The sequence below is a fragment of the Anopheles coluzzii genome, chromosome 3 (genome assembly GCF_943734685.1).
Source record: "Anopheles coluzzii chromosome 3, AcolN3, whole genome shotgun sequence".
Classification (NCBI taxonomy): Eukaryota; Metazoa; Arthropoda; class Insecta; order Diptera; family Culicidae; genus Anopheles; species Anopheles coluzzii.
Window position 1 is genome coordinate 6173617 of NC_064671.1, and position 20046 is coordinate 6193662.

General features: G+C 48.5%; 2 protein-coding genes across 2 annotated transcripts in view; one reads left to right on the forward strand and one right to left on the reverse strand.

Moving 5' to 3' along the window:
* The window catches only part of LOC120958944 (mucin-5AC), a 59964-nt gene extending 43171 nt beyond the window's left edge, over positions 1-16793 (reverse strand). Inside the window, exon 1 of the mRNA XM_049610624.1 lies at positions 15431-16793. The gene's annotated coding sequence lies outside the window, so the exon portion shown is untranslated. The remainder of the gene's footprint in view (positions 1-15430) is intronic.
* Positions 16794-17787: 994 nt separating this feature from the next.
* LOC120958423 (RNA-splicing ligase RtcB homolog) lies at positions 17788-19583 on the forward strand. Its single transcript, XM_040381221.2, has 2 exons — positions 17788-18146; positions 18228-19583. The coding sequence occupies exons 1-2, from the start codon at positions 17902-17904 to the stop codon at positions 19501-19503; spliced, it is 1521 nt and encodes a 506-aa protein (XP_040237155.1). The 5' UTR covers positions 17788-17901; the 3' UTR covers positions 19504-19583.
* Positions 19584-20046: the final 463 nt, after the last annotated feature.

Consider the following 20046-nt stretch of genomic DNA (forward strand, 5'->3'; position numbering starts at 1 on the left):
CCAACTTTGGTCTTGGCGTGAAAATTGAAAAAACGACAACCTTTTCTGCTCGCCCTTCCCGGAGGTTAATGCATACTCAGCCCTTGTGTATATGGACCAAAACCATTTTCCTTATTATCCCGACGTGCCAGAAGATTAACTTCCAGGCGGCGATGGGTTTACAATTTAACCTTCACACCTGGGCCCATTCCCCGTTTGCCAATTACCTTTACGGATAATTTTATTGCTCTGTTCTTTACCTCTCTTTGTTGCACTAAGGTCTCTTTCTGTGTGTGTCTGAAGTACGCGTGATTTTTATTTACTTTCAATCAACAGCGAATAAAGGCGTATAAAACTGAGCCCGGGCTGAGCTTCGAACCAACCCCGCTACCGTTCTTGCCCACCTAAAGTGGCGCGACTGCATGCGCACTTAAAATGCCACAGTGCTGCCACACACACTGTGCCGTGTTACATTTTTTCGGCAACAATTTTAGCTCCAGCCCCACAGAAGTGTTGCGTTAATTGTTAAGTAAGGTTAAGCGGCGTTAAAACCTTTCCCTTGCTATTCTTCGTTCCTCGGCTCCGTGGGTGAAGGTGTGAGGTAGCGAAAACATGGCCCCAAAACAAGGCGAAAATGCATCACAATTGCCTACGCCACCGTCCACTTATGGGGCTGGTCCCGACAGCCAAATGGACGGATTTACGATGACATGCCGCCCCAGCCCCATGATCCTGTCTGCGCCAATATTCGAGCAAAGGCCCACAGTGCTCCGTGGAGGATCTTCACCCGTGTGTGTGCAAGCAATTGTGCACGTACGGACGCTTTTTTTAATGGTCCCATCAAAAGCGTCCCACCAAAGCGGAGCTTATCTTGCGTCTCGCTGCCAGACTCACAAACACACAAAGATGAAGCCCGTGTGAAGACAACGACTCGTCTGGGCAGCAAAAGGTTGGACAAGATCTTTCCAACCGCTCCGATTGACGCGAACGCCCAGGAAGGCAGGCGATGATGGCAGGAGAAGTCGCGGCCACGGCAGAACCAACTGCCGCTGACATCGGGCGTTCGGGCGGTCGCGATTTTTGCGAATGACCCTTTCTCGATCGTTCCCTTACCGAGCGAAGGTGCAACGAATCGAACGCAAACGCACTCGGTTTCAATTTTCAATCCCTCGCAAACGAATGAATCATAAATCATCTTTACCTTTCCGATTGTGGGACCGTTCCAGACGGTCGGCGAGCATGTGGAACGAACATGGCAAAGAGGCTCACAGACAGAAAGACACAGTGGTGTGCGCTTTCGCCCAGAGACAACAGCGCGCTTTTGACGATAAACGATGAACACGACGATGAGCTTCGACCATTTGGAGACTAATGAGGGATGCGGGAAGAAGCGGAATATCCAAAGGGTCGTCGACGAAACGCAACGCACACGTCGTCGTCATGAAAGTAAGCGAAGTATAATTTATAATACCATCACTGCCAACGATGCTTTACGATGCAAAGAGGGGCTCCAAGGGTACGCTGTCTAGTCGCTTCCTAGTTCTCCACTTCTCGCGTTCTAGATTGGCCAGAGCAAACAACAGATGGCCCAGCCGAGGGGTGTGCTTGTTCGCTGCCCAAACCGCGTAGGTGTCTGATCTGCACCGTAGTTGGTCTCCCTGATCACCCTGTCCGTACCAGTCCCATTCGATCGAATGGACACTTAATTTCAAGCTGCAATGTTCAATCATAATGTCGTACAGTTTATCTTCCCCCGACCGGGACGGGTTTATCTTACTCCGGGTATGCAAAGCACGAGTGCAGCAGCGCCTAGCGTTTAGATTGATCGTTCCAGTTTATAGCCGTTTTGTGGTAGTAAGTAAATGAATCGACTCGTTGTGTGTGTGTATGTCTCGTTACTACGGAGCAGTGCAAAACGATAAGAAAGCCTTAATGCTACACTTTACTGAGCCTTCCATCAAGCTCTGCTTGTGATGAGGGAGGCGAGTTTTGCAATAAAAAAGATAATTAGCCCTATCGCAAATGAGCGGGCGATTAATTTCCTTCGGAAAACTGATGTGCCATTAGATGCTTTGCGTTTTTCCACTTCCCATATTCTAGTTTGTTTTTATGCCGTTAATCCGATTAGATTCCTGTTTATTTCGGCTTGCTACGAGGACTTCTTTAGGTATTGTTGAATCGGTTTCTTACTTCACAATTTCTAGTCATTTTAATGAAATCTTCAGAATTTTTTAAGTATTTTCAGATAACTGTGACCTATAACATGAATTCCAAAATACATATCTCTATCTAAAACTCGAACAGACTTCCTGTGGTAACTTCCCCTCGAACGACTTTAAGCGTCTCGATTGCCAATTGTCTGACTGTCCAAATATTTAACCTCCCAGTGACAGACAGAGATGAACCTCTTCAGCCTACACCAAAGTCTACCTCCTGGTTTATACCATCCCTACTACCTCTACGAAGATTAACGAATCCAATCCGAAACGGTAATAAAGTAGCTCTCGCGCACACTCGTTCGAGAACCCAGCCCGTCCATCCGTCCGTCCGTCTGAGCCGATCGTTGACTGTACTGCAATCAAACTGCATCAACGATGCACAACCCCGTGCGATGCACCCATTAAAATAAAAGCGAGACAACCCTGACGGCAGGCGAAACCAAAGCACAAGAAGAAAAGAAAGAAGAAGACGGGAAAAAACCCCATCCCCACTGCAACTAACGAACGGCGGTCGGAACAATGCTACATAAATCAAGGCACACCGAAGCCCGTTTTGCAGACCGAAGACATTTGTTGGATCATCCCTCTTCGCGCGCACGGCCATGAAATTGAACTCGCCACGATCGAAGCAAAGAGCAGACGCAGCAACGAACGCTTCTGGTTCTTCGGAGCATCCTGCGCAAGCACAGTGCAAGCGAGTTGTGATCTTGCGTAGCGGCGGAAGCCGCCCCAGCTTAATAGCTCCGGTAAATCCCCTTTTTTGGCCCCGTTCAGACCGGCACCTCACCTGAAGACCCCGCAACCCAGCAAACGAACTCCCCATTCAGCGCCAATCCGTTCCAGTTCCGAGCGGCCTAAGCTGCTGATCGATGCTGATCGACCGGATCGGATCGATTATTCATCGATGTCTGGTGGGATGTGCCGCTTCCTCTTCCAATCCATCTGGATCACCCACTGCTGCTGCTGCTGCTGCTGCTGACTTCATTTTCAGCGCAAAACCAAACCGATATCCGTTACAGTTTTATTAACTTGTTATAACGGCTCGAGACAGGGCATGGCAGCGGTGGGCCACCAATCGCCCCATCCCCGTCCCGTCACCACAAACGTGGCTGTGATGATGATCATGTTCACGGGCGCTTCACACCGGAGCAAGCGTGTTTCTCTAACGACGAACCGTGTACCATCTGTGACCGCAGAGCGCGCCCCGCGACCCTTCTAAACCCCGTTTTGGGTAGGCACAAATATGGCACAGTGGACGGGGCCTAACACCGTCGATCGCGATCCGTACACGAGCCAGCCAATCCATATTCATTGCGATTAGCAGGCAGAGCGGCAGAGTTGTGTAGTTGGAGGAAGAAAAAACGGTACAGCATACGGAGCGGATTGTTGTTCTGTAGCGAGTGCAGCAGCGGTCACTTGGGAATGGAGACTTCTGTCTGGATTGTAAGGAAGAGATATTGCGCTGTAGTTAACTGCTCTTGTAAGACGCTGCAAGGAGGACCTGCAGGTCATGCCCAGAAAAGCAGAGGAAAAACAAGGGGCAACGCGATCGGGGTAACATGGTACAAGTAAATGAAGAGGAAACGCGGGAGTTTAAAACAACCGATCAATTCAATGCTAATGGTTGTGCTATTCAGAGTGCAAAATAGTGCAACTCGGTGCCTTCCTGGGGGGGATGAACAAGACATTGGAGCTGGTGGACTTAAATAACACACAACTGTGACAACTTCCAATGCATCCATGAAGGGGCGTTATGAAGTTACAGCAACGCCCAGCGATGATCTTGTAGAAGGGCGAATGGACAAACTTCCCAGATCATTAGTTCATTCCACACAACAACCAGTAGCCATGCTCCCATAGTCAGATCAAGTACATCGTTCAATAAATTCTAACGCTTCCATTACGCAAACCCCCGTCCGATATTAATGCGACATTCTTTATAAGCCCTTGAATCGTGGCACATCTCATTTGTGTCCCACCGTTTTGTAAACGTGTCCAATAGTCGGTTTAACTTTATCGCTCAATAAATAACCTTTGCCCTGGTGCGGCCGCCGTGCTTGTTGACATCGGCTAAGGCCACCACACACGCCTGGGACACACATGGGCAAATTAGCATTTGCTACCGTTTTGAACAGTCGATAGGGATTACAGTCTATGGGCATGGGTACTCGAGAGAGTGTTAAGCACACACTCTAGTGCCGTTTGTGTCATCTGTATCGTACATTAAGTGTTGAGTAAGTAAAGGACACTTTGCCAAGGATGTTCAGTGCTTCCATTCGCTTTGAGGGTCAATTATGAAAGCTTTATAAAGATGAGAAGTTTATGATCTCATATCTTAAGGTTTGCTCTTTAGAATGACACATTAGATAACTTATTGTAAATGTTCATAAAAAACCTCCTTCTCCTTGATCTCCCTTCACACAGCAGCATTCATCTCTAGCTCCCATCAATAGCTTCCACGAACATTTTTCCCTTTTTCTCTTACCAACACTTTCCATCGAACTGAGGAATGAACTATTTTCCAAGAATGCTCCACTATCGTGCATTCGTCCGAAGAAAAGTTGCTCCTTCCATCGTTCACCACATTCCCTTCTCGTTTATGCGGAAAATTCCACCTTCCCCATGTGGCTGAGGAACCAACTTTCGATACACCACACACAAACACACGCCATCGATGACGGGGCGTCACATACTTTCAGGAGAAAAGGTGACCCGATTACTTTGCCAGCCTCCATTTTCCTATCATTCCACGGACAACACGGTGCCAATGAATTGCAGAACGATCGGTGTAGTTCACCTCTCTCCGTCATACGCAGTCTCATGCGCGAAAGTGCTGCAAGAATTAGCTTCCTTCTTCGTCTCATAACAACACACGCACACACAATCACTCCTCTACTAGCCAGCTACACGAAAGCATTTCCTCATACTCGCCGAACTGAACCCATTTTCCTCGCGCGCGCTTCCGCGTCGCCGTTGGGAGGTAGTTGAAGTTTAAATTTTTCCTTTCTCTCTCACGGCTGCATGCCACAGCTTGATAGCTTGCGTGTACAACTGATTTTGCGTGTGCGTGTGTGTGTTTAGTTCACAACATCGCCAGCAGTTGTTGTACATAATTACTTAGACCCACTTCCGATCGGTGTGAGAGTGCTAACGCTGCTGCTGCTACTGCTGTTTTGTAATTAACCATTTCTTACGGTCCACCTATCATCATCATCATCGTCATCACGGTTTTTTTGCAGCGTGTGAAAGGTAAAACAAAACACCGTTTGACAGTTTTCGACACATTTCCGAGACAGACAGGCATGGAAGCGCCGAGAAAAAGGTTCGTCGCTTGTGGTGAAGTCTTTTGTTTATTCCACTCGAAAATAAGCAAAAGCGGGCAGCCGGTTGGAAAGAAAAGCGTGTTTTAATTGTTCACAAAGCACCTTCTTCTTCTTCACCATTATTTTCACTCTGATTGTGTAGCTTTTAATATGCAAATGGCATGGAATGACTCATTACGACAGCTCGGCAAGCAAGCGCGAGAACGTTCTGGATAGGGCCCAACAGAACCTTCCCTGCCCTGTCCCTTCAAAGGCATGTTCAAAGGAACCTTCCGGCAGCACGTTTCGCGTGTCCATCTGTGGGGCTCTCTACAAAGATACGCACACACACACAAAAACAACTGTCTGAGCGCATCATTCCTCCGCAACATCTAAATCATGTCGAAACACTCGTCCCAAAACGGGCTAACTAACAAAAACAAGCTCCGTGTGCGTGTGTGTGCCTGTGTGTATGTTGGCAGCTGGGGTCGATTGTTTGGCTTTTACCATAACCGTACCTTAACCCTGAAAAAGCAACACATGCAAAATCGGACCTCTTCCGGAAGATAAACAGAGGGCCTCCGCACAATGGGCCTCCGCCACGAACGCGCAATCATCATCCGCGGCATGGCAGACCACTAGCGCGAGCGCGTTCGTTCGTTTGCGTGCCGTACCGATGATCGTCGGCTGTATGGTGGAGACTGTGGCACTGCGTGTATTGATTTACGAGTCAGCGCAATTGCATGTTGATCTGTTGGTCGGATACTTTGAACCGTTTCGGCCGAACAACTCGCGCACAGGATCAACTCCTGCGCGCGCGCACTATCAGGCTGCCGACAGACACTGGTTGCGTGTGTGTGTGTGTGTGTGTGTGTGTGCACACGCAGCCGCCACTGCCACCACTGCCGCCTTATTAATCACACTGTAAGCGCATGCCAAAAAAGGCAAACGTTAGGTCATTAAAAACCTCGAAATTGATCGTTATGCACGATCACCATCGCTGATTATCATTCCGCATTCGACGACGGCAACGCTGACTGTTGCCGTGCTGTGGAGGGTTACGGGGGTCGCTCCCCGTACCAGTTGAACTCAACCAACCCGCTAGAAACGTGTGTTTTTTTTTTGTTCGTTGCCTCGTATCCTATTTTCCCAAATGGAGATTTGTAAAAACAGAGCGCCGGTATTTTTGACTCTCGATCGTCGCCGATTGACAAGTCAGCGAGAAACGCCAGCCAGGTGGTGTAGTGTGCTCTCTTGTGTCTTGTGCCACTGTGGCACTCCATTGCAAGGAGGGCAAGTCGCGTTCTATCCAGCCGAAGGATAGGAAGACGGAAATCGAATTCGGCATCGGTATGTGATTTTGATCTTGCCCATTTTGATGCAAAATTTATGGTAATTGGATTGGTAGCCAAACACACAATCTGTTTCTCTCTGGTTGCAACTACTACTATTACTAGCTCGGTGTTTTAATAAGGCGGAAGTACATTCATTACAGCAAACAGTACGACACACAACACACGGGAGCTATCTACTACAAGTCGTACGCGAGTAGCTGCTGCTTGTAAACAAAAGCGTCCACTTTCAGTTTGACAGCTGTCATTTTTAAAGCACTACTAAACTGCGCCACTCTACCAACAGAGCACGATAATGAGATACATTTGGAGGGTATATGTATATTTTTATTATTCAAATATTATAATACACCGTCGTGCTCCGTAGCATCCCGTCCTTGGCAAAGTTCTCCCCTACACCCGTACGAGTTGCCCTTTCGCTTTATCCCGCAAATCCAAAAAAGGATTTGCAATATCTGCATAACCGTAACGCGCGAGTGCTCGCTCGCTCGCTCGGTTAATGTGTGTTTCGTGTCGTATGTAGAAATCATATTCAACCGGAGGAAATAAAAAAATGCTAAATAAAATGCAAAAATCACACACACACACACACACACACACGAGCAGGAAAAAGGCGACCGTCTTGGAAGCGTGTGACACCTCTATCTGCATTCGACACAACATGATATTTTATCACCCGTCAGCACCGTGCTCCCCCACCCCTGACAGTGCCTGATGGTCGTGATTGAACTTGAACTTGAAAAATGTGCGACCCTTCATGCGCACGGAGAGGGGAGGGGGGTGTACAAGAAAGGCTTCCGGGTTCGTACCGTGCCAAGTACTGGCCAAGCAGTTTCCCTAGATGGGCATAATGTTTCTGCGCACCGGAAACCACTACCACCGTCACCACTGACTGACTGGCTCTCTGCTTGGCCGCTTGGGTTGGCAAACGTGTGTATTTGAAGTTTCAGTTTTATCTTCGAATTGTCGTGACGCAACCGTTAGATGATTTACGGTACATCATTATTAGTAACGCGGAGCAAATAACAACAACAAAAGGCTCAACAGATGATGCTCCTCACCCAAAAATGGTTGATGGCTGAGCATGATCAGTTCAGCAGCCTTGTGAGTTGATTTCACCGGTACCGTCTAAGGCAAACCGGAACCGAAACGGGGCGTTAATCAAGTGGAAAGAACGCGCAAAGACAGCAGAAACAAACAAACCATTTGACAGGCTCAGCGTGTGTGTGTGTGTGTGTCTCAGTGGTTTGATTAGAGAAGCGGCAGAAAGTGTGATTTGTGAAACAGTTGAGTGATATGATAGTGACAGAGCGTCAGCGCTAGCTTTACATTACCGATCAACGATCACCCTGCAGAGTAGATATCCTACACGCTACACGAGAAGGGAGCGCAGAAGGAAAGCTTTCCATCCATCACACTGGACAGCCCGGAACAACTCACCACACACAACACAACCACCGGCTGCAACATGTTTTTCTCGCCTTCCCCCCTCCCGGCCACCCCCCCCGGGCCGCATAAGTCTGTGCGTTTGTGCATAATTTAGTACAAAGAAGTAGACGGTGAACGGTTCCGATTTGAATATCGAAAGTGTAGCAAGCGCCTCTCAACTCATTTGCCTACCGAAAGGAGGAGGAAAGGAAAGGTTTGACGGACACTGGCGGTACGAAATACATTTTTTTCCACCCATTTCCTGCGTTTCCAAGATGTCATGCATAAATTGCTTCATCATTTGGCCGGGCTGCTTCCGAAACTATTTCTTTTGCTATTTTGTAAAAAGGAAGTAACTTTCGTCTGCATTCGTTTGCTTGTAAGTATGTGAGTGTTCTGTTTTTTTCTACTGCTTTCTTCCTTCCTCAAAGCTTTCCTTCTAGAGCCTGTGTGGTATGCAAATTTCCTGGTTTTTTTTTGTTTTTGCGCCGACATGACATGAGAACTGACATTTGCATGAATAATTTTGCACAAACATTTCCGAATCCATACCAGTGTTTGTGCTTTGTGCCTTTTTTTTCCTCTTCTATCCATCCCTGACTCCGCTGTACAAACATGCGGAATGTACATTAAGGGCTGAGCGGTACATTTGCAAAACATCGTTCGTTCGTTTGTGTGTGTCTCTTCTCCCTCTATTTTCTATTTCTCCATTTTTGCCGATCATCGATCCGAAATGACGATCAATCAAACATATTAAGCAAACTGACCGAAACACAATGTTTTCATTTAAAAAAAAGAAGGGTAAGCAGCACAGGGAAGGGAAAAACGGGGGCTGTGTAGGGTCTCTGTGTGGTTGCGTTTTATACAATTTGTTATGTTATTTTCATCACTTCACCACACCACAAACACACTCCTTCATTTGAGGGGGATAATGCACTCTTTTTTGTTTTGATTGATGCTTTATGTGTGCGCCACGCCGAGGAGAATAAGAAAACTGCATCAAGAAACCACCCGCAACCCTCCTAACAGAGCAGAGGGGGGGGGAGGGAGAGGGGACTTCTGGCCGACTGTTACTGATCGATGCTGCTAACGAAGTTGCATAAGCGTAGAGTTGTTTCCCCCTTTTTTCGGTCGGCTTTAATAGCATCGTTTGCACAAATTTGTTGTTATCTCTGTTGTACTTCGTTTTACTTTTGTTCCTCATGTTTTTTTCTCCTCCTCCCCTTTCATATGTTTTATCTAGTTTCATGTTTACGCATGTTTGTTTTTTGTACCACACACACACTTCAGCAGTCGACTTTTTCCTCATTTTTCATTGTCCACTTCTATTACAACGATTTCTTCCTTCCTCTCTCGTTAAAACCACCGCAGCTTTTTATAGCTTTTTTCTCCCAATTATTTTCTTTACTCCACACTCACCTAACCACTCTTCATTGTGTGGTTGTGGTTCAATTGTTTTTCTCTTGCTTTTGGGTTTTTTTTCTTTTTTGTTTCGTTTTTTTTTCATTTTCTCCACTGCTTTGTTTTTGTTTTTCTCTTAGTTTGTGTTACAAGCTATTACTCTTTTGTTTTCTTGTGATTACCTTTTCTCCTTCTTCCTATCTCTTCACTTACTTACTTGATCGTTACTCTTCTTCTTCTCTCTTTCTTCTTTTTTGCAATTTCTTCACACTTTTCTGTACTGCAGTGGCAATTTATTTACTTCACTTTTTTTCGTTCGTTTTCATTCGCCCTATCGATCGTTTATGCTCGTTCGGTGGTGCTCATTGCACCACTCCGAGCTGGTGGAAAACTCACTCGATGATCCATCACAGCTGTTAAAACTGCAGCACGTGGGCAGCTTAACTCCACGTCCACACACACACACACACTGCTGCTCGGGGATGTTTTACAGCCACTCTCCGCTTCCCCCCCATCGGCAGCTACTAAATGCGTTATGTAGTAAAAGATTCAATTTTCCACACGCCCCATGGGTTTTGTTGATCGCACCCGGCCTAAAGCATCCGCGTGATGATACGTGATCTCTTCAATTCAACTTTCACTAGACTGGAGCGTCGGTGCTTTGTCGGTAACGCTTCCTTTACCACCTGCCAGTACTAAAAAAAACACACAAAAATGCAGTTGGGTAGAGCCGATCCAGTGCTTCAAATCAATTGTGGCGATGAAATTTTAACACTTTCGGGTGCTGCCACAAAACCACCAAACGAACCATGCACGAGCCGTGCTTAACTGACCCAACAAACCGGCTATCTACCTCTCTCTGCACGGACCGAAGCGCCTATCGCTTCCAGCGGAACCATTTTCCCCTGAGGCTGAGCGGAAAACTGTCCGTGCAGGTGCTGTGCGGTCATTTTTCACGCACCATTTCCCCCACCCGGGGCGTCATTTTCGTGATCGCTAGCGATCGCAGTTATGCTTGGAGAGCTAAAATTAACAAAAAATAAAACAAAACTACAATTTACGTCCTCGCTCTCTTCCGAGACGCGGGGGAAAACGCGTCTGACCTAGTTTGTGGTCGCGGGAAGATTAGTGAGTGTCCAGCAGTTGCTGTTAACCCTTTAGTAGACCCTTTTACTTTGCTGTACACATACCGGCCGGTCATCAATCTTTCGCCCGATAAGCACGAAGGGACTGGGCGAGGGGACGAATTGTGTTACGATTGTTATGCAATCGGATAAAGCTGTGTGCTGCCGTTCGTGGTCGCGATCGGTTCCCCTTCACTGACCCCCGTCATTGGTTATCATGATTGTACCGAGAGAGTACAGTTTTGTCTCTGTGCAGCGAAAAAAAGCGGACAACCCGAGCATGCCAACGGGGTGGCCCTTTTTTCTCTGGTGACAATCCATGGAATGGGTGAAAAAATGGCAACCGAGCCGAAATTGGTTGCTACTGGACAATGAGTAGTAGCCAATGGAAAATGCAAGTCAAAGTGGTAAATGAAATCCATTCGCTACACCATTATGCTTGCTACCGCCCTGGTACCATTCAATGAGGGGGGCTGTACTGCAAAGAAAAGCACCCTGCAGAATGACGTGCCGTACGTTTACTTTTCTGTTTCTTTTGCAGTTTTCGGCCAGCCACAAGTAGGAAGCAGAGCGATAGAAATATACATGGAAAAAAGGCCTGCAAGAGTACGAGATAAGTTAATATTTTATGACTCAAACAACACCCATCCGAAACAAGCTCATTTCTGAGCTGATAAGTATGCGTGTGACATTAAGCCGGGCTTAGATACGGTTAAACCCTGTGGCGCTCCTTGTAAATGTCTCTCGCTTTTCATTATTTATTCGATTAAACCACTACATGATCTACAAAAAAACGAAGATAAGGCCTTCAGCACAAAACCACACCGAGAAATAATTAGCAAAAAAAGGAGATTTTCATAATAAATTATTATTATTATTATTAGTATGGTTTAGAGAGGCTTTGGCTCCTGCGGAGTTCTTTCGCCTCTTAATTTTCATAATAAAAACAAGCATCATAAATCCCGCGGAGAGCCAAAAGCCCCCTATGGAGAGGGCTTGTACTCTTGTATCTGAAATTCCTATTTTTACGACCCACTTCCACTGCTACTACTACTACGGCTCAATTGAAAGCTACGTGCTTGCCTGGGTACTTGCCGCATGTATTATTACCATCCCGGCACATACACACTTAATCCTGCCCCTGGTGTGAGACAACCGAATGCCACCGTGTGGCCGGGGGAAGTAATTAACATTGCTACCATTTACCAACATTCGCGCACCCGCTCGTATGTCACTGTGGATTCTCGGCGTATTCTTCTTGCACTCTTTTTTCCTGTATTAAAATGTCAAAAATTCAATTTCAATTTAACACTCATTACACACACACCCACCCGTGGTCAGCAGCTCGGTTTGGCCTTCGAAATCCGGCTGCTGGTGGGTTTCTGCAGAATTGCAAATAGCGCTCTTTCCTTCAGCTGCAGTTTGGAACTGGGGCGCAAAATGTGCCACTGGATCGGACACACCATCCGACCTGAAACCTTGACGTCACACCCGTTACCAACGACAACGGTGGCTTGCTGAGCCATGAATCTGGTTTGCTGTTGCAGCGTTATTGCTTTGCATTGTACCAGGTACGTTTGTGAGCTTTACTCCAAAATTCGACGCCAAAAGTGCCCAAAAGAAATGGTTCCCTGTTCGCCGGTAAAAGTAGTTTACCACTGTCTGCTGATGATGATCTCTTGCCACGGTTCTCTTTGGCATTGAACGGGTGCCTCCACAGTGTCTCACGAACACGAACGAATGAAATGTTATGATGATACGTTGGTAACGAATAAACAAGTGGTCGAGTTTTCCAAAGGCTACTGTGGTCCTGGTCCTGGTGGCTTTTGGTCCTCTTGCTCCTCCGCTTGAACGGTTGTGGCCCACTGGGATGGGGATTTAATTTACTCTCTCTCTCTCTCTCTCTCTCTCTCTATCTCTCTCTCTCTTTCTCTCTCTCTTCTTCTGCCCACTCCAATCTTGTATCCGTCTGTGTCCTTGAAATTCTGAACTTCAGTCCCTTTCTACAACAGCCTCCGACACGAACCATGCGGCCAATAATTTCACTTAACCATCGACCGCAGGCGTACTCCGGGGGAAGTTGTTTGTTGTGTTTTTTTTCGGTCCCTCCCTGTACGATGTACGCACCAAAATGTCATGATAATGAGAGATACGCACTCATTTACGCACCAACCTGTGCGTTCACCTGTGCAGGAGTTGGTGGCGCGGGAAAAACCTTCCCGTCTTTTAACGGTACATTTGAACGGTTCGCAACGGTTCGCCCGGGCCGGCCCACGGAATCGGGGCCACTCGGCGGTCTGTTTTTCAGTGCGCACATCTTGCGCAGACGGTGCAGACGACACATCATTTCGACGCCTACTCGCCAACTCCACCGAGTGCGACTTTTGAGACTTTGCTCCTTCCCAAAGTGCCTCAGAAAACATCTTCCCATGAAAGGTAAAGGCCTCGCCCCGGGATGAAGAATCTGCCCCCCTGTATGGCGAGGCGTAACGGTAGCGAGCCAAATCCATTGGCTACATTTCATGCACATTTGACTCACTTAGAATACACACCTCAGGTCGATATATACCTGCAAATGGCTCGTGTGTCATGTATTTTACACGATCTAGGCACCAAAAGTGCAATCTGCAGCTGCAACTTGATCTTAATCCAATGAACGAAGAAGCTTTCGCAATACGAAGCTAGACACGCATCGCATCTCGGTATGCAAAAAAGGCTCTAGCATCTGATTTATAGATCTCCTAGCATCTCAGCAACCACCCAACGCACACCTTACTTTGGGGTGGAAAAAGTCCGAGTTATGACCCTTAATCCTATGCTTACTGGCCTGTTGGCGATCGGCCAAGGAACGTGAATTATGAGTGTTTGTGGGAGCTACCAGTAATCCAACAGAGAGACTCCGATAGCCCGCCCAATCGAGCCACTCTCCAAATATGGACAACATCATTAAAACATCCGCGCATGGATGCTACCGCGATAAAGTGTTCTCAAAAGCAAGCTAATCTTTGAAGCTTATTTGTCGCTTTCTTCCACGAAGGAGTGCGTCTCTTTTATCTATGCCGCTTAGAAGTGATTAGTAAAAAAACAGACAGCAGCTCACTAATTACACCCCACCCCGAAAACAGGGTCTTTACACACTGACACGCGCATAATCTTTGGTGCGTAATCATGCCATTACTAGCGTTTTGTATTTAAAGTTTCACTATAAAACCGGTGCTCCACTGCGAACAACATTAACCATTGTGTTGGCTGCTCCGCCGGACGCACAGTGGTCTCCGTGGTCTCCGTTAGCTTTTTACGGTCCCGTGAAATGACCTTTCCTGGTAGGCAAATTTCTTACATTTGTCCTTCGTAAAACGCTATAAAAATGCGCTCATGAACACACGAAACGATACAACCTGTTTACACACATGTTAAGCCCAACCATCCCCTACAACCTTCAAGGTTAGCGCGGGTGTTCGTCTAATTTTGGACACATTTTATGGCCTGGGCCGCTACCAGTCGAACGGGAATCGATACCAACGGTAAGCAAAAAAGCACCTCCACCTTTCAGCATCCAATCCAGCACCTATACACAGTAGCGACACGATCTCCCTTAACCCTGACATCGTAAAGCTTTTTGGCAACCACACCCTCCGAACTGGCTGCTGCTGCTGGACCCGAAAGTGTCCAAAAGCAGTGTGCTGTCCAAAGCAAAGCAAAGCAAAGCAAAAACGGAACGCCACCGACCGGGTACGCAACGTGAAACAGGGCCGTGCGTACCATACGCGAACCGAAGGCGATGACGAGTGGGACTCGTTCGAAGGTCTACCGGTGGTGTTTTGGACGGACGGACCCGGCGCGCCGAGAGACATTCTGCACCAAGAGACAGCCTGTCCCGATCCCAAACACGGCTTGGGTGGTGCGTAGTACGCGCAGACCTCACCCGAAATGGGTGAAATAAAACCGAAAAAATAAAGTAACATCCAGCAGACGCTTCGAAGCCCAGCTCGCCCATATATGGGTAGGCACGGATGGGTTGGCGCTGCTGGGTTGAAAGGAATATCTCTGAGGAAACGGCGGGGAAAGGAACGTCAGAAGATCTAACGGATACGGATAGCAAAACGGGGGGGAACATGGGGGCGCGAAGGGACTGCACTCACAGGGAGGAAGGTGCACGCTGACACTATTCGGGGGCGGGAAGGCTAGAAGATAGAGTTGAGGTGTTGAGCAAAATCCGCACCGCGTACGTACGATCACGATCACGAGCGTCTTGCCGCGACAAAACCGCGATATGATACATCGCGCGACGGTGCGCGCGAGGTCTTTGCGTGACAGCTGCTGCACCACCAAAAGCCACGGCTGCAGATATTGGGTGGGTGTCAGAAATTTATGCAACTTTTACATACACACCACACCCAACCCTTCCACCCCCTCCCCCCTCAAACGTGGCCTTCTTTCGCGCATTATCTTGGCAAGTGGCAACGCCTGAGACAAACTGTCTCTCGTTGTGTCTTTGCCCTCACCTGATACTGGCTGACGTTAAGAAGGGGGGGGGGGGGGGGGGGAGGGTCCTCAAGATAAGACGGTTATGCAAATGTGTGCCGTGTGTTCTAAGCGAATGTGGCTGTGGAATTGGAACTTACCTCCTTTAGGCCTTATGATGGACTCTTGGCACTCCAGCAGCTCAAAACGACGATCGTAAAAAACCTCGGTGACGGCACACGATCGCCACTTAATCAGGCGTTTGGGAATTAGTACTTTTATTGGTTTATATTCCTGCATCTAATCCTGTTACACACACACACACACACTTCCGTGGCTGTGTCAATGGCTGTCCCTGGAGGCCGCGTGCGAACGTATGCTAATGAACACTTTTAGTGTTCGAATCACCTGGATAGCGCGCACTTAACCGGCCGTTATGACTAAACCTATCTTCACTTCGAGACACCGTTTCCAGCAGCCACTGGCCACAGTGACCACACATAGCGCCCCCAAAAATCACCTACTAATTGGGGTTCTTCCAATGGCTTTTGGTCCGTACTTTCGCTTGTCGATGCCGTTGGAGCTCGCTCGCTGTGATCGTTTGCGCGAAGCTACCGATAATCCGATAGCTGGATGATCACACACGCGATCGTAAAAACCCAAAGACACCAAAGATGATTGTACGGAAAGGCTGGACACTGGACAACGACCGCAGCAAAACCGGACACTGGACACGGGAATTCATTAACGGATCGGAATCGGTTCGAACTGTTCAGCAGTCGGTCGAAAACTGGTGCAGTCCACCACTAGCCACTATGGTGTGCGAAAATCTCGCCAAAATTCATCGCCACACAAGCCGTACTCCCCCAGTGGTCCCCTGCATTCCCCTTTGCGCCGCCAGGCCAACCGCTCGGTACGCACGGGAACACACGAGCAGGGAGGTAAGGGAATCCGGGCGTGTGTGTGCGCTTCACTCAATGGGGACGAATGTGGTTTTTGACCACTTTTTTGGCAAGTTCACTTTTTTCTTCTTTTTGGGTCTGCCCGCCGTCACGATCACCCGCCGATTCGGCTGCTGCTGCTGCTGCTGCACATGCCATAAACGCTGCTCGCACACACTACGCAGTACCCCGTGTGCGCACGTATGGAAGAGGCGGATTGGAAAATAAATCCCACTTGGAGCGACAATTCCACCGGGTCTACCCAATTTTAAGACACTTCTATGAGTCAGCTGCCACAGCAGGGAAAGAAGTTCGTTGCACTGATATTCTAGCACTCGCGGTTCGCACTGTTGCGCGGGTTTTCCGCCAGCGGGGGCCTTACGCTCTGCGTCTGCTTTTGGCGTTACAAAATCGGCACTCCTGCCAAGCGGGAACTCGTAGGTTTCCGTAGAATTAAATTGTCTCCAGCTCCAACTGTAGTACCAGCTAGCGTTGACACGGACAGCGTTGTGTGTATGTTCAAATCAAACTCCAACCATCGATCTAGGCTGTGTGTACTAGGTCCGTTTGACTGGGGCGCACACTGGCAATAAGACATCGCATCGGGTCGCATTAGAGCGTTGGGCACGGGGCCAACAGCTAATCTGTCGATTCTCATCTGCCCACGCTGGCCTCCCACCTTGGAAGTGGCGAGGGCCACCAACAGCACAAGATCGGAGCGGTACGGGCGCGAGATCTAAAGCCGAAAGGAACAAGCGTCATCGAACGACACGACAACACCACTCTGATCCGGCCACAAACAGGGACAGCGTCGCCTCGCTCTCTCAGGGCTCAGACTCGAGGGGGGGTAGAAGTGGGAAGGTTTTAAATATGCACACGTACTGCTGAACGAAAGCTACTTCCTACTACTACTACTACTACCTTCCCTTTCGAGGACAGTCCCTTTCGGCGTTGCGTTTGGAAATGATCAATCTTAAGGCCAATACCCCTCAAAAGCCTTTTGCCATAAAATGCCAGAGAAATAGGCAAATTTGGAACAAAAATAAACGTACATACAATAGTAACACATTAGCCACAAAACAATGAATAATGAATGCATTAAACGCGAGGCGGATGAGACACACAACAGCTTCGGCAGCATGTGCGTCGATTTTGGTGGTTGTGGTCAGCTCGGGCTGGCCCCAATTTTGCGATCGCCCACATGTGTTGTAGAACCTTCGCCAAGGACTAAGCGCCGTAAGCGCGCACTTGTTTACTTCGGACAGTCTTTTGCAGAACATTCGCTTGGTGGGATGATATTTTTTGGAACATCCACCCACAAACTCCTCTATTCTCTCTTTCTGTGAGACAAAAGTGCTTGTGACCGAGTTTTTGCTAAATTTTAAGTCGTAATTGGAAGAATGTAGCTTCTCGAGTGGTATTTTCGAGGCTGATCGAATCAATCGCCTTTTATGCAACCGTTACACTCACTGACACGTGCGAAGGTTCAAAAATAGACTCCACGCGACTGTTTACGCTAATCAACGAGCTTGCCGTCATTTCAACCCGGGCTGTCAAAGCCGGCTTGTTGCGAGCTGTCAAACATTTGCATCATTTGTGTTCATAGTTTTGCATTTTTCGTCATTCAGTGAGGCAAAATTCGTAATTACTCACCTTTTTAGTGTCGGCCAAGTTTCGAGCACCGCCCCAAAATGGTTGTCCGAGAGTACAACGAGGAGATGAAGTACATCGAGCGGCTTTCGCCGAACAGCTTCCTCATCAAGAAAGGCTTCCAGTCGAACATGAACGTCGAGGGCATATTCTACGCAAACAGCCGGCTTGAGAAGCTGATGTTCGACGAGCTGCGCAATGCCTGCCGGCCCGGAATGACTGGCGGATTTCTTCCCGGCGTGAAGCAGATTGCAAACGTTGCCGCCCTGCCTGGCATCGTTGGACGGTACTGATTACATGCCCCGGATTTTCACTCGTAAACCATGCCGGCTAATCGCTTCTTCCCCTTCCCAATTGGTTCTTGCAGCTCCGTTGGACTTCCGGACATTCACTCAGGGTACGGGTTCGCCATCGGCAACATGGCCGCATTCGATATGAGCGATCCGACCTCGATCGTGTCGCCCGGTGGCGTCGGATTCGACATCAACTGTGGCGTGCGTCTGCTTCGCACGAACCTGTTCGAGAAGGACGTGCAGCCGGTAAAGGAGCAGCTCGCCCAGAGCCTGTTCGATCACATTCCCGTGGGTGTAGGTTCCAAGGGTATCATTCCGATGAACGCACACGATCTGGAGGAAGCGCTCGAAATGGGCATGGATTGGTCGCTGCGCGAAGGGTACGTTTGGGCGGAAGACAAAGAGCACTGCGAAGAGTACGGACGAATGCTGAACGCCGACCCGAGCAAGGTTAGTCTGCGGGCGAAGAAACGTGGCCTGCCGCAGCTCGGAACGCTCGGAGCCGGTAACCATTACGCCGAGATACAGGTGGTGGAAGAAATTTACGACAAATACGCCGCCAGCAAGATGGGCATCGAGGAGCTGGGCCAGATCTGCGTGATGATCCATTCCGGGAGCCGCGGTTTCGGCCATCAGGTCGCTACGGACGCGCTGGTCGAGATGGAGAAAGCGATGAAGCGAGACAAAATCGAAACGAACGATCGGCAGCTCGCCTGTGCCCGCATCAACAGTCCTGAGGGCCAAAACTACCTGAAAGCCATGTCGGCGGCGGCCAACTTTGCCTGGGTCAACCGGAGCTCGATGACGTTCCTGACGCGGCAAGCGTTTGCGAAACAGTTCAACACCACGCCGGACGATCTGGACATGCACGTCATTTACGACGTGTCGCACAACGTGGCCAAGATGGAGGAACACATGGTGAACGGCCGACCGAAGCAGCTGCTGGTGCACCGGAAGGGATCGACGCGTGCGTTCCCGCCGCACCATCCGCTGATTCCGGTCGATTATCAGCTCACCGGCCAGCCGGTGCTGGTGGGTGGTTCGATGGGCACGTGCAGCTTCGTGCTGACCGGTACCGAGACGGGCATGGTGGAAACGTTCGGCTCGACGTGCCACGGAGCTGGTCGTAGCTTGTCGCGTGCCAAATCGCGCCGCAATCTGGACTACAAGGACGTGCTGCGGGATCTGGAGGAGAAGGGCATTTCGATTCGTGTCGCGTCGCCAAAGCTGGTACAGGAGGAAGCGCCAGATTCGTACAAGGATGTGCGGGATGTGGTGCAAACGTGCCACGATGTAGGCATAAGCAATAAGGCCATCAAATTGCGCCCGATCGCGGTTATTAAGGGATAAGCGGGGAAGCGATGTCGTGATGGCTGGCGGACTGTGAATACAATTTTGATTTAATAAATTAAAATTCCTTTAAAAATCGACACTGGAAGCATTTTCAAGAGTTTCGTAGTGCTGCGATGTACAAGTAGGTCACTGTAAATATGAAGTTGTGATTCGAATGACATTGCACAGTGGGCGATCCTTTGGAGTTTTGTTATTTTAACGCAAACTAACAAAAAATATTGAAATACAGGGTTTCACACTTTATCTCAAGACCGCGGGACCCCTTCCCGAATCTGTCTTAGCCAAAGCCAAGACTGCGGTATGATGCTTGAAAACGTTGATGATACCTGAATTCATCGGATGCAATGCTGAATCTGCGGCACATTTCTCGAAACACACTGGTCCGCGCCGAGGACATGCGGTCGAATATTTTTTTACACGGATAACCTTTGTGTACATCAGTGTACTGAAAACAGTTAATTATTTTTTCGTGTTTTTACCAAAAAAGATTATTTAAACAGTTCAAACTACTTTCTTAACACTTGTAAATATTTTAATCAA

Coding starts and splice junctions, on each gene's coding strand:
- LOC120958423 (XM_040381221.2), top strand. CDS start 17,902: ATGGTTGTCCGAGAGTACAACGAGGAGATGAAGTACATCGAGCGGCTT. Junction 18,147..18,227: donor CTGCCTGGCATCGTTGGACG/GTACTGATTACA, acceptor TGGTTCTTGCAG/CTCCGTTGGACTTCCGGACA.